Source organism: Molothrus aeneus, chromosome 8 (assembly GCF_037042795.1).
Source record: "Molothrus aeneus isolate 106 chromosome 8, BPBGC_Maene_1.0, whole genome shotgun sequence".
NCBI lineage: Eukaryota > Metazoa > Chordata > Aves > Passeriformes > Icteridae > Molothrus > Molothrus aeneus.
Genome location: NC_089653.1, coordinates 35,976,904 through 35,991,971, shown reverse-complemented (window position 1 = coordinate 35,991,971; position 15,068 = coordinate 35,976,904). Strand labels below are relative to the sequence as shown.

The window sequence follows — 15,068 nt, the reverse complement described above, 5'->3', positions numbered from 1 at the left end:
GGCATACAGGGTGGTGAGCTGACATGGTTTATGCACATACATAAAAGAATTGAAAGGAACTCAGAATTGAAGATGAGTTTGGAAAATGCTTTAGGGATGCTGAACAGAGAAGAGATAACTGACAGGCCTGCAGATGCTGTCAGTGCTATAAAATCACGAAATGAAGGAATGGTTTGGGTTGGAGCTCAGTCAAGGCTTTGTTCTAGATGGTTCTAAGGGATGACTACCTGAGAACCCCCCCCTCTGCACTGCATCATGATGGTCACCCACATCAGGAAGAGGAATTCACAGCAGATCAAGCAGACATTTGGTCTTAAATTACAGTACTGCACTGGGGAAGAACAATAGATTAGTTTTGAGTTCCCTGAGTATGCCTGCAGAAATGCTAGGTTTAGATGTGGCTGTAGGAGAGCTCAGAAGTGGCTCTCCAATCCTTCCCACATTCAAAGTTAACTAAAAAGGCCTGAAGCTAATGTGCAGTAACACAGAGTCTGTCAAGACTCCGAGGAAACTCCTTTGTATGTGCAGAAACAATAATTTGCTGTGCTGCCTTAATACCATTCCATTTACAGATACAAATTCAATTTGTAACTATAAATCTCACAGAAGTATTATATAAGTAATTATTTATACACACCAAAAATTATGTATGACTGAAAAAAGTAACATATTTCTGTTAAAGATACATTACTGAGCCTGTGGCCATGCAAGGACCACAGGATAGGCAATAGAATGTCCATGCCTTATGACACAGAAAGCAAGGAGGGATGGGTAAAAAAACATCCTAATAAAAAGCCAGTTTGCTCTTTATATATAGATGCCATCTCTCAGTATATAATTTTTTTTTTACCATTTATTATTATTATTACTGTTAACTAGTTGTTGAGAAGGAAACAGAGTGAGTAGAACTAAAACACACAGAGACTACTTACACCTAATTGCTGATCTCTGCTTGAGGGGAGCATGACACTGAAAAGCTCTCACAGAGTCTGAAGAAGCTGAAAACTATTCATGGAACAATGTATTTTTGGTAAGCCTTGCTCTGGCTGAAAGCACTAGTGTTGGAGAAATGAAGTACAAGAGTATGTATGGCATAAAAATTGTATCACTTCCCCTCACCTTCATCTGCCCTGACCAGATACAAGACGAGTGAGGCACGCTTAGGGATGTACACACCCTGCTGGTCTACTGTTATCATACTCAATCAATAAGGACAATTTAGAGTGGTGGTAACTCCGTGCATACTTCCAGTGTCCCAGGGGATCAATACAAATCAGTATCGCAGCTGGCTGGTAAGAAGCAATGAGATTATGATCACAAAAGGCAAGCTTCCCAAATTTTTTTTAGTGCATGCCAAAACATCATACTTTCCTATCTGTCCATGAAGCATAAAATAGTAGTATTTAAACATATTAAATCTATTAACAAGAAAGTATATAAAAAGCATAGTTTTATCTGCCTTTTTTCTACTACTTTTTGAACTTTTTCTTTGTGAATGCAGTATTTCTTTCCCTTGAAAGCAACTGTGAGATTTGACTTCCTCACTCTTGGAAAGGGACCATACCTGTACAGAATGGCACCAAATCTTCCACACATTTCTCCCAAACAGAACTGCCATTTGCAAAATGCTTGGTTTTGTACGATAGCAATAGTTGTCCATTCATGGCTAAAACACCTCAGGGATACTGCTGACTAAAACCATGCATGTGTATTAAACCAGCCAATTTATTCTAACAGTCTTAAGTAGTTATATGATGTTTAGTGAAACTGAAAAAGCAGAATCTAAGTTCCTGCCCTCCCTCCTGATAGCCCTCTTGGATTTCCCTGAGTGATGGCAGTAGCTCCACAGCCCAGCTGACTGCACTCCTGCTGAGCGCCACTGCTGGCAGGCATCAAACAGCTTGAGGCAAAGACTGTCTTTATGGTTGCAATAATGTGATTTAACAGGTGGTCTGGGCCCAGTGCTTAGAAGTCCTTCCACATCTCTGAGCACACATTCCTGACAGGTCTGTTTTAAGAGCAGCTATAAAAGACAGGATCAGCGGAACCCACATGATGAGCTATGGAGCACTACTGGCATGTGGTTTATTAGTGATGGAGGGGATGTGGGGAGAATAAACAATCATAAAAGGAACAGACATCATTATAATTTCTGCAATAAATATGGGAACATTCACATTTTACCAACAGTGCAAGTAATAATTATGTTGTAGCTAGTTAAATAAATGGATTATATATGAATCTTACCTGGGAGGAAATGAGATGTCCAGTTCATACAATCTGTCTTTAAAGACTGACAGCTCTCTGTCAAATTCTAAAAGCTATAAAAGATAGAAATAAATGCTTTCACTCTTAAATGTCGAACTGCAGCAATTTAAAAATACTACATTATACAAAAGGAAATAAAAGAAAACTATGATCACACAGAGCTTGAGGTATAGCCTTTGTAGAAGTGCAAAACTGTCTGGACTATTTTGATACATAAACAGTGCCTTGAGAAAAGTGTTGAAAACATTCATTTTCTGCAGTGAAAGTTGAACACTGGCTCTTCACAGCACTGCCCTATAAGTGCACTTACACCACAGGAAGGCTGCATTTCTTGAAATTTCGTTAGTAGTCTCTTCAGAGAAAAACTAGACTAGCATTAAAAAAACCACCAAACTGATATGCTAACCAGCCCATGAGAATGTCAGTGAAATGCATCATATTAGTCCGTATTATCTTTAGTGCAGATAAGCAGGTACAACAATCCCAATGTGCACATCACTCTTCCCAAGCAAAGCCGAGTTCCTGTACACCTGCTCTGGATGGTGCATGGCAGACAGCAGACAGAGGGAAATGTGACAGTAGGTAAAGGGTGCTCCCAGGCAGAGCACCAGAAGCAGGTGTTTAACAGATTTAATGTCCTGTATAAATATTAGTCCCAGCCACATTTGTTTTCTCCATGACCTCTACAGAAAGAATAAATATCCAGAGTCTTTGTTCATAAACCCACTCACAACTCAGTGATAATTGTCCCCATTAAACCCGTAACTGTTCTGATGGACACAAGGATCTTACTCCAGAACCCGGCTGGGGTGCAGCCGATGTCCCAGGGCACTGCAAGCTGAAGACAAAAGCTCATCATGCCCACGACGTCCCAGGGCACTGCAAGCTAAAGACAAAAGCTCATCATGCCCACGCTGCCGGCCCTGGCTCTGAGGGCCGTTGCTGTTGTGACGAGCGTCCCGGCACTGTCCTGCGCCACGGCGCTGTTTGCCCACCGTTCATTAATCATGTCCCATCTCACAGCTGTGCTGATACCATTGTATGAATGGCAGAGGTTCCCAAAGAAATTAGATCGTGTCCCCCTTTCCCCTCTGTCACCTCATAAATCATTCCTGAAATGTGCAATTAGCAGCTACTTGTACACATTAATTATCTGTGTGAAAAGCAGCTACCTGAACCACCTGCACTGTTGATTAGCTCCCTCTCCATGGCTCACCCAGCTCTCTCCAGGCTCTCCTGCCATATGTAGGTATCTTTACATGAGGATGCCAGGTGACGGGCAGCTTTCCCTGCTTTATTTCATTCGACACCAAACTCTGTGAGACAGTATGCTGGAAAGATTCTGCAGTACCAATAACTGTGACAAATTGTGCTTGTTTTAACATCTGATTGAAAGCCTGAGAATTCAATATGCCTAGATAAATATTTTGAAATCTCTATGTGGGAACTTACAGTATGTATCTAATAATATACTCAATACTAAAACTGTTGGGCTGGTCCAGCACTCACTGGTCTAACTGAAGCAATCTCAATGCACTTGAAGAATAAATGGATGTTTCCATCACCATGAATGTTTCCAGGCTCTGATCCTGTATTTCAGTAAGCAGAACAGATTGGTAGCCACAATACATAGACACTGGCTATGAAAAAAAAATGTTATTATCCTTTTCCTGCTCCGTGTGTCTTCATTTTAGAGCTATCAGCCATCCTATGTGAATCTGGGATAGGAAAACAAGTTGCCGTCCCCAGTTAAAACTATTAATTGAAATGTATGTCTATACATTTTTCCTACTGTTCCAATTAAACTGCTCAGAGTAGGGAAGGGGAGGTGTCAGGACAAAGGCTGTTTCTGAAGTGTTAAACTGTGAGGACTGAATGAAAGAACAATGCTCCACAGAACACAATGGTATAAATTACTCATGGGCATCCCAAGGGTTGGCAAAGTTCAATAGATGCATTGTCCTCTCACACCAATTCACATTTTCAAAATTTTATACATTCAGATTGTTCTAGCTATGATGATATTTGCAAACTCAATGAGGCCTGGGGTTTAAAGGACTAAGCATTTGGATGTGCATTATCATCCACAGAAGTTTCTGCTGTGTTTGTTTGCTGCAGTTGTGTATGCAGTGTCTGTGCTATGCAGATGAGCTGCTGACACTGGTGGCAGTTAACAGGAACAAGACAGCATTGTGTACTGTGCTGCCAGTTTCCCAAGTTTCCCCAGGTAAAGGGACAGCTTCAACCTGAAGCCAAAGCCCAGCTAGGTGCCTAGAAGGATTTAGGGAATGCTCATGGTGAAGAATTCATGCTGCCATATAAAACAACCAAATATTTTTACTGGATTATTTGCAAAAGCTGTTACTTCCTGCAATATATTAAATAATAATGCACTTTTATAAATTATTTTTTCCTAGTTATTAAGTGACTGTGTTACAGCACCTGTAACCTTCTGTCCAGACACGTCCACCGAGTGTGCAGACAGACACCTGCTCGCTCTTGCAAGGCAAGGACAGGTTATCTGTGTGCTCAGGGCTGAGCAGTGGGAACCCCCCTACAACCTCTCTGTGTTTACCTGGCAGCACTGCAGGCAGCGAGGAGAGGAACAGAAGAGATGATGAAAACCTGAATGGTGCATTTTGAGAAAATTGTAGTTATTCTTTTCAGCAGAAGACCATGTTTTAACTATTTTATTTTTTGTGTGAAAAGCACCTGCATTCTCATTTAAGCCTGTAATCTCAAAATGCAAGATTTTTTGATGCAAATGCAATTTGTTCACTAAGCCTTGTCACAATGAATTACAAATGCCATTTGCCCTAAAAGCAACTTTAGTTAAAAGTTGGGCCTGACATGGGCATCAGTCAATTCCATCTGCTTTACAGGTACATGGGTGCCTGGAGCAACCTGGCATGACAGAAAATGAATGAAAATTAACATGGGCAAGACGATACTGAGGAGCAGTCAGAATTTCACAGGGTAATGCCTTTACTGTTAAAGCATCTAATATTGTCTCTAAAAAACCCCACCTGGAACATACTCCTTTCATGGCCATTTCACCACAAGCTGCTCACTCATTTCCATACTGCACACCAATCAGCACTGTGAATAATGTCATTGCTGGAACAGGAAACATGAGTATGTCTGTCACTCTAAATGCCTTAAAAATGACAAAAAAAGTAAGTTCAAATGCCAGAAATCAATATATTGTTTTATTTAATTTACTCATAATAAGATCCTCTTTAGGAACCAAATCTTTAAGGTGTTACATGACATGCTGTGGTAATTTGAGCAATTACACAGACATTTTAAAATGCTGTGACTGGCAGACCATTCCAGAATTATATGTCATAGGCAGTTTTCAGAAGACTGTTTTTGTTCTCCAAACTCAGTTTCACCAATGTATTTATACCTAAATAACAGTGAAGATGATGCAGGGTCTACGTTTTATCTTTTTCAACACCAAGTTGATGATATTACATCAAGATGTTTGCTCTACAATGTCCAGTGACCAGCCCAACAGGAATGTTTGATGAGCACCTGAATGAAAACACCATCCATCCATCCATCCATCCATCCATCCATCCATCCATCCATCCATCCATCCATCCATCCATCCATCCATCCATCCATCCAGGTAGTGTATCAATAGTTAGCAACTACCTGTGAGCCACTGTGACCCTCGCTGCTGGGAATGCAGCCATGCAGTATGTGTAGGAATGACTGCATTTGCAGTAAAGAATATTTCCTATTTATTTTGAGGAGAATTAAAAGCTTTCAGGACTGATGGCTGTGTCAGCTGCAGTGCCCATCACCTCTTAGGGGGATCATCAGAACTGCAGGTTTTCCAGGGTGCTGTATATTCTGCAAAACCTGCTGAAGGGAGTCTCACTTTTTGTTCCCTTTTTCTTGGCAATGCTGTAACATGCATTTATGTGCTGGGGTGGAAGAGAAAGCAATGCACAAAATTCTAAATTCCTACATTATGCAGCTTCATAGTAATCAAAGGGTTATAAGAGAGTCTAGGCAGTTGCAGAAACCGAGGTTCTGCTTGCTTCAATTTAAAGCACTGGTAAAAGGTCAGCATCTATTGGGTACACTGCAGTGGGCCACCTTGGCTAAAATCATACACGTATGAACCCCTTCAAACAGGGCAACTTAATTCAGTCATTGGAGTAGAACAACGGCAATTACTCATCAAGACCTACAGACCAAAGTCAGAGCACTGGTAGATCAGGAGGTGATATTAGCAGCATTTATCAAATCCATCCGCAGGGCCCACAAGAGAATTCACAGCTGTGAAAGGGAAATGAAGTTTCAGACCAAAAAGAGGAGATGAGTATACAGAAGTGACCTCAGAGAATTAAAACATGTGGACCCTGGTCACTGTAACCTCCTTTGCCAGTCTTGTGGAGCACACATTTTTTTCCAAGAGACTTTGAAAAGACAGTAATTTTATCCATCTTTCCAGTCCAAGCAAATTATTTAGAAACTGATTCAGCAGACTACTGACTTCAGGTAAAAGCCTGTGGAAATGCTGATCCTTCCCCCTTACCCATGAAAATGCTGTACATAACTCTGCCTGATATAAAGCTACTTCTTTCTCTAACAAAGACTATGTAAAATTATCTATATTACTACATATTTTGAATCTGAATCTTCTTTCTCTCATTGACAGTCTTTAAAATCATGTTTCACAGAAATAAACCCAAATCACTGAATATAAATTTACCATTTTGCTGTTTTTGTATAATATTATATTTCTGCAGATACCTATGTATCCTGAATGGCAGCGTTGTCAAATCACAAACACCCACATAAATGTGGATCTATGGCACACAGAGAAATGTGGTCCTATGGCCACAGAAATGGCACCAAAGAGATTGTTCTCAGCTTTAGGGGGGTGAGGCACAGCACAGTGCTAGTGGCACTGAGGGCTGACATGACTGGTATGGATAAGCTGTCAAACACCCTGCTAACAGTTCCAAGGGCTCAGCCACCCCTCTGTTCTGCAACACGCAGCAGAGAATCCAGATCTCATCCTGTGAGACTTTTGTTACTTGAAAAAAACCACATCAGAAATCAGAACCTGTTGTGCTACTTAGGAATTAGCTCTCAGTGAGAAGACTGGAGTATATGTAAAGGATAAACTAGTGAAGAAGCCAAAAGCACTGACAGAGATTAAGCCTGGGCTTCCACCCGTGCAGCAGCAGTGAACTTTCTGCTGACCACAGAAGCTCCTTCCCCACCCCAAGGGCTCCTTGCCCAAACGCTGCCCTGCAGCAGTGAACTGCATCCCATCCATCCCTCAGCTGCCCTGAGCCCAGCAGAGCCTGGAGCACGCGAGAGGCAGCACAGAGCCCACAGCCCCCTCACCCTGTGTGCAGCCAACTCCCCCAGCAGACGGGCTCTGCTCGCCCGTACACAGCCTGGTGTGGCCACAGGCCAGGGGCTGTGCCACTGACTGCCAGCTGGTCACAGCTGAACACACGCTTTCCCTTTTCTGATGGGAAAACTGGATTTTGCTGCTTACTCTCCCGGGATTCCAGTGCTTACGTCAAATTAAAAGAAAGTTGACTCTGGAAAAATGTATTCATGCAAATTGACTTTTCACAACTTTTCTGGGACAGACACTAAATATTATTACAGTAATTCATACACTGTGCATAACAGCTTGTGACAAAGCTCCTTCAAAACGTCAGGAATGACTGAGTGGATGCTGTCTTTAAAACTGAAAGACTTTAATTAGGAATATCCTGTGACAGTGGTAACAAGGGTTCTTGGATGAGGGAAGAGATGAGAATGTTGACTCCATGTTCAGAAGGCTTGATTTATTATTTTATGATATATATATATTACATTATAACTATACTAAAAAGAAATAGAAGGACAGGTTTCCTCAGAAGCTTGCTAAGCTAAGAATAGAATAAGAAGAATGAAAGCAAAAGGCAGCTCTCTTGGCCTCTGTCCGAGATAGCTCTGTCTTGATTGGCCATTAATTATAAACATTCAAGATGGCCCAATCAAAAATCCACCTGTTGCATTCCACAGCAGCAGATAACCATTGTTTACATATTGTTTCTGAGGCCCCAGCTTCTCAGAAGGGAGAAAAATCCCAAGAAAAGTTTTTTCACAAAAGATGTTTGTGACAATAACCTACTTGCAAATATGGCACACTCCATGGATTATTTCATTAAACTTAATATATCTGTTACTGTGAAACATTAGCTGGGTACCCCCTCCCATCTCCATCCTTGCAGCTGGGTACCCCACTCCCATCTCTAGCTGTGCCTTTTGGATGAGTGTCCTCAAGCATAACTTTTCATGTTAAACTTAGTAATTGCTTTTCTCTGTGCAATCTTTTGTGCATGCAGACATTCATCTGGGAGGTTATCAGGGGTACCTGGACAGCACAAGAGGACTGAGCTACTGTACAGAGATGGTGAAAAAACAATTAAGCACCTTTCTATTCTTATTTGGCTTGCCACAGGCCTCAGGCAAGATGTGGCAGTATTGGTATGACGCTTGTGTGCACAAATATTAACTGTAAGGGATGATGGTGAGATCCATAAACTTGGGGACTGGAATGCAGGTGCAAATGTTGCCTCCCTGGATATTCTCTTCCATGTCACACAGGTTAAAAAGGGCCAAAACACATTAGCAGATCATACTACAGGCTTGATGACAGAGTGCAAATACAGATGCTGAACCTACTCTTAGGGCCAGACTTAAACAAGAGCCAATGCCTAAAAAAATAAATATATCACAGTACACTTGAATTATCCAGCAGCTGTATAGAACAGGGTGGGGGAAAAGGTCATGAAATAATATTTATAACTTTGTGCTATGGACAAATTTTACACCAGAATAATTAATCTATTTGAAGCTTGCAGTAAAAGCTAACCCAACACATCTGGATTGACTTGTTTGTGAAATCTGGATTTGCATTTATGTTTTGCTTGTGAGAAAAATTTATTTGTAATATTTCCTATCTCTGTCATTTCTCATTTTGCAGTTTATCCAGTGGCATATCAACTAATCACTCATTTTAAGCAAATGCAATTCTAAACACAAGAATGCTGCTTCTGAATAAAGATACAGAGCATCAAGCCATTTTCCTATTTATACTTTATGAAAATCAGGCATCTCAGAAGACGATGTTAAATAAAAGAAGCAGTTTCAGGATAGGCAGGATTTCCTTATGACTAGTCTGAGGAAGCAATGGTCCTAAGCAATCAATTTCCTTTCTCTATCCTAATTTGCCCTTATACATCATATTCAAGATTTTATCTGGACAGGGGCTGGTTGGCTCAGTGGATAAACCTCTGCCTTTTCACCCCTGGGATCATGGTTCAAGTCATACCCTGATGAAATGCACTTGATCGTCCTAATCTAGTTCCTAGTGGACAGTATTCCCATTATCTTTAAAAGGGTCAGAGCCAAGGCCATTGGGAAGAGTGCATTGTGCTATATCTTGTCTGTTGATTAATACATTTTCAGTGACGCCAGATCCTTAATCTTCATAAGCATACATATTCTCACAAAAATCTTAATAGAGGTCCCTTGTGGACTATATATTTCTGCTCAATTTGTGTATCATTTCAGGATTTCCTGGGAATACACGCAATACCCCCCCGAAATATATTGCTTAAAATTTAAAAGTATGTTTGCCTGTACTGTTTGCAATAACATCTCTAAGTTAACTAGCATGATAACACATCACCTGAAATCACTACTTCTCAGAGGGAAAACAAGACCTTTAACTCAATCTGCACTTAGAGCACGTTATAATTTTCTCTTAAGGCTGAACAGACACAGAATAAAGGAAATTTATTCTGTGAAGGGAAACTGAGTCAGAACATAATCTCCATAAGGTTCACTGTTTGTCCTCTGCACCAGGAGAGCTGCTGCACAATTAAAATAAGAAATAGAACACTTCCATTCCATAAAAATCCAGGCTTGGAATCACTGGGCTTTTCAGCATAACACTCTTGGCTCTGGTTTGGAATGAACGCTGGTGCCCCACCAGGGCCCTCTGAACCCTCTGGTGATCCTGGAGCTGCATGCACCCTTGGGCTAATCCTTCTGCCCCCCCAAGCAGCCCAAACCACAGAGGGACACGGGCTCTGTTTCTGTGGGCCTGGGGCAGAGATCAGGAGATCAGAGAAAAAAGAGATCATGATTTCAGCAGGAATATCATCAGGTATGATGATTATGACATCATACCATCAGGTATGACAGAGGGACAGGGGCTCTGTTTCTGTGGGCCTGGGGCAGCAGGACCCAGGGGCAGCGGGGTGCAGGATGCAGGAGCAAGCACAGCTTCACTACTAGCCACCAGCTTCCACAAAGATCAACAGAAAAAAGAGATCATGATTTTAGCAGGAATATCATCAGGTTCCACTCTAAAGACAATTAATTCACTGATCACTTTTACTACACAGTTGTGGTCCAAATCCTAAGGACAGTGCATTAGCTTCTACCTGGATTGATTCTTTAATACAGATCATAGGAAAGACAGGAATGTAGGTACCATTCCTCACTTCTAATTGCAGTTAAAGATTATAAAATGATTCCTGATGATTAAATCGTTCCTCTGTAGTCATTACAGGTTTTTACATTCTTACTACAGATTTATTTAATTGACTACTGAAGAAATACAATTTAGTTTGTGGTTCTTTGGTATAAGCCAATAACCTGATTATATTTTTTCATTACATAATTACTCTTGGCTTTCTTTTCTTTTGATTGTTTTGAAATTAACAGAGAACTACTTTTGAAAAAAGACTCACTTATAGCCTGATCTATCACAAACAATTAAAGCATCTCCAAATATCTGGTAAAAGTGTAGGCTTATTCAAGAACCCCCTGCTCCTCTTCTGGAAGCACCAGCACGGCTGATTTTTATCACTTAAGGGCTGAAAATCCAAAGGTGTGTTTTGTGTGAGTGACATGCTGGTGAGCCAGAGTGATCTCAGAGCCCACAGGAAATCCGTGCAGGGCTCCAGGGCACTCTCTGCACCTGCTGGGCAGAAGAGGAGCAGGGCCACAGAGGAGTGATGGGGGCATGGTGGTGGCTCCTGGTCAGGGGCTGCTGCCTCTGGGAAGGTGTGAGAACCCTCATTGTCCACCACTCCAAAATGAGAAGCCTCATTTGTGCTTTTCCATCACTCATGGACAAGCTCCCAGAGCAGGATGACACCATGGAACCAATCAGCACAGCCTGGCTGTGTCCTACCATCCAGGTCAGAAATGCTGAGCTTTTGCTAACTGAAAAACAACAACCTAACTGTGACCTGTGTGATGCCAAAGTGGAACTCTGCACGCTGCAGCTCCTCCTGCCCACGTCTCTCAGTGCTCCCTGCAACACCCTCCCCACACACCCAAGGACAGCTCCGTGTGGTTATGGACTCACACCCTGGTCTGTTGGATGGACCACAACTCCAACGGACAATTCAGAACGTAAGAATTAAATAATAAAACAGTTCTGCATTATTGCAACACCTGTTTGCAAATAGGCTTTATCTTTTTTCCTATCACCACACAACTGGTTAAATCTGGGTGTTTCTTTCTGAAACACAATGATACAGAACAATCATTGTACTCTGGGGTAATCAATATAGGTAATTGCTAAGCCAGCTTTGGAATAAGGTACAGCTAAGTCTGAATAAGCTACAGATTAGTTTGGGAAAATTAGACGCCACAGATTACAGTATGCATTTCAAACTGAATTTCTGTTAAATAGGTGATTTGTATCTGTATCAGATTTTTCATAAAAAATAATCATTTTTATAAATATATATTATGATTCTTTTTGTTGATTACAACGTAAAAAGGAAAGAATAACTGTGTATGGACAATGAAAAAGTAGCCTGTTGATAATAAATATTTGTCAGGCCTTGTCACATCCATATACATTCCAATGTTACTGAAGAGACACAGCACTGATAAAAAAATACCCTCTGAAAAATCAATGGATTTTGAGCTAAAGCAGTTGCTAAACACACAGAAAACATCTTTATCCAACAGCCCCAGTGCTGTGAAAATTCCCAAGCCTTGCATTGGTACAGCTAAGGAAAATTTAATCTTCCCAAATACTCATCAGGGCACTCCATCCTGCAGACCTGACAGCCCCACTTATAATTAATTATACAATTTCGATGGGAATATCGACTGCACAAAGCTATAAATCATAGAAAAAGTCAATAGGCATGGACACATTCAATCATGTCCCGACCAATGATTACTACTCTTAAAATACAATAATTATTTTCAGGAGCCAGCTTGAATTAAATTTCTGTCAGGCCGGTACAAGACCGGCGGTTGATGAAGGATGCGATGGATTTTTTGGGTTGAATTCGGCACAGAGACATTTATCGTTTTAGATAGGTAGTTTGTTTTTAGTGATCATGGTGCTGCGTGTTTAACTAGACCATGAAGATTAGATTATCTCCAATGGCTCATTATATCGTTTATCTCTTTCTTCCATGTTTGATCTGGAAGATTTCCCACTTCTTGATGCATGAAAGAAATGACTACTGATTTTGAAATGGAATATGTTTAAGTGGGATTCTGCCTGTACCTTCACACCCCACAGCCCTGTATGCAAATCAAGCAGCAGCCATCCAAAATACCACTAGGACAACCCAAACAAGCACCAAGAACAGCTTTACACAGCTTCAGGAATGCACTGGGGGAAAACACAAATGACAAATACTTGAGTTGTTTAAAAAAATCTGGAAAAGTTATAATAATTATATACACAGAGGAAAAATTTGAGACAGGAATGTGATTAATACGGGAAAAGGAAGTGGGAGGAGACTTACTGCTTTGAATTAAATGTCCCCAAAACTGCAAAACATCAGTGAAAGAAACATTAGGCATTTCCCGAGGATGCATTCACCTTGTAAACTGAAACCAAAGAACCCCAAACTGCATTTGAAGGTACCACAGAGGTACCTCGGAGTGAGCACACAGGCCACACGAGCCACGCTGTGGGACAGCAGCAAAGACCAGAAGGGGAATCAGATCTTCACCCCCATGGGTCTTACTCATCAAACTCTTCTGACCTCAACAAATGAGTGAAATCTCAGATTCTCACATGGAATCAATCTCTCAGGTGAAGCCAACTTAAAATCAGAGAGGGCATCAGGGCTTCAGCTGCCCCCCATATCCTAGAGCCCTGCAGACAGCCCTCCAACAGCCTGGCTCTCTGTGAGCAGTGAGAGAATGAGCTGTAGGCAGGGGAAAAGAGGAGAGAGGTGGAGAAGCAGGGATCCTCTGCTCAACCTACCCCTGGGCACCAAGCAGCAATGTGCCCTGTGAGTGGGCACAGTGCGTGACTGGTTCAGAGTGCAGCTAAACTGGGAGGCGGGGACGAGGGCCCTCTCTGTCTTCCCTTGGATACATAACCCCTAGGAACCCTGGATGAAATGGAGAAAGCTGCAAGCAGTGATACACAGCTTTTCCAAAATGAAGTGGCTACCATTTGAAACAAATCACATTAAAGAAACTATGATGCCCCTCTCCACATAAAAATCAGATTCCTTATTACAAATCAGAGGGTTAGTGTCCTCTAATCCTCTTGGGAAGCCCTGCATGCTTGTCCAAATAGTGACAGTCTGCTGCAGAGCTTGAGATTGCTATTCTACTTACTCTTGTGTTTCTAGTATATTTTTGGAGACTTAGAAGACCCAGGTATTTTCAGATAGGCTTTGCATTTAAGGGCTTTTCCTAAGTTACTGTGTGATGCACAATGAGGAGCTAGGAAGAAAAACAGGATGCTTGAAGAAATGCAGACTAGAGGACAGACAAGAAAAGTGAATTGTTGTGTACATTTAATTTACAATATATTTGTATAAAAAAGAAGGTAAACATGCCAAAGTTAGGAATCTGTACACAAAATAACTGGTTAAGTGGTGAGGAAATCTGGAGCAGTTATTGTGTGGCTGAATTATCTCTTCTCATTCTGCAGACAGGAGGGGTGATAAGGATAAAGGGCTGGTTAGAGAAATGCAATTTGTATGTGAGCTCCCAACTTACTCCTTTGAATGAGTTTAGCAATGAACTTACCGCAGTGCCATTGTTGTCTCTAAATACGTCTTGATTGAAATAGTCAAAGAGCTTCTTTTCTAATTGCAGCATAACCTAAATAAAAAAATAGGGAGAAAGGTCAGCAAAGCTCTTGGACTCAGCAACTCAACACCCAGCTGCTGGCAGTGACCCCTTCAGAGACACGCAGCCCTTTAAAACCACACATTTCCACATGTCCAAAGCCCCTTGTCAGCTTGCCCATTTGCTTGGCTTGCAATCACTTAAACAGATCCAATTAACTGAGCATTAGGTGTGACAATCTATATCCTCCCCTCCCTTTACATTATCAGTTTGGAACAGCTATATTCATGCTTTGTAGAAAAGAAAATGAACATTCAACACCGTTTCTATTTACACAGGGGTGCCAAGGGCATTAAGTTGTTTACCTTTCGGTCATTATCAGATTCACGAAATATTAGCTTGACTACTTCATTTGTGTCAGCTGCCCGGATGGTCTGCATTGTGGCCTTTGCACACAGTGTCTAAGAAAAACATAAGGGGAGAAAGGGAAACGAGCTTATATGCAACAGAAGACCAGATTTAACCAAACATTATCAATAGATGTATCTTCAAAGCCCCCCATCAAATATAATTTGCTGTAGGTCAAAATACAAAGCATTGCTAATTTAAGTCACTTCCACTTATGATGGACTTGAAACAATAAACTGAATTACCACTTGAAGAGAAACAGGCAATATGAAGAAAATATC

General features: G+C 41.3%; 1 protein-coding gene across 2 annotated transcripts in view; it reads right to left on the bottom strand.

Annotated features, from left to right (window-relative positions):
• INPP5A (inositol polyphosphate-5-phosphatase A) overlaps positions 1 to 15,068 on the bottom strand; it is a 189,739-nt gene that overhangs the window by 18,659 nt on the left and 156,012 nt on the right. For both annotated transcript variants that reach the window (XM_066554797.1, XM_066554798.1), the window contains exons 10-12: positions 14,745 to 14,840; positions 14,338 to 14,412; positions 2,248 to 2,321 (exon numbers count right to left, since the gene is read on the bottom strand). In XM_066554797.1, coding sequence (XP_066410894.1) covers positions 2,248 to 2,321; positions 14,338 to 14,412; positions 14,745 to 14,840 — 245 coding nt within the window. The remainder of the gene's footprint in view (positions 1 to 2,247; positions 2,322 to 14,337; positions 14,413 to 14,744; positions 14,841 to 15,068) is intronic.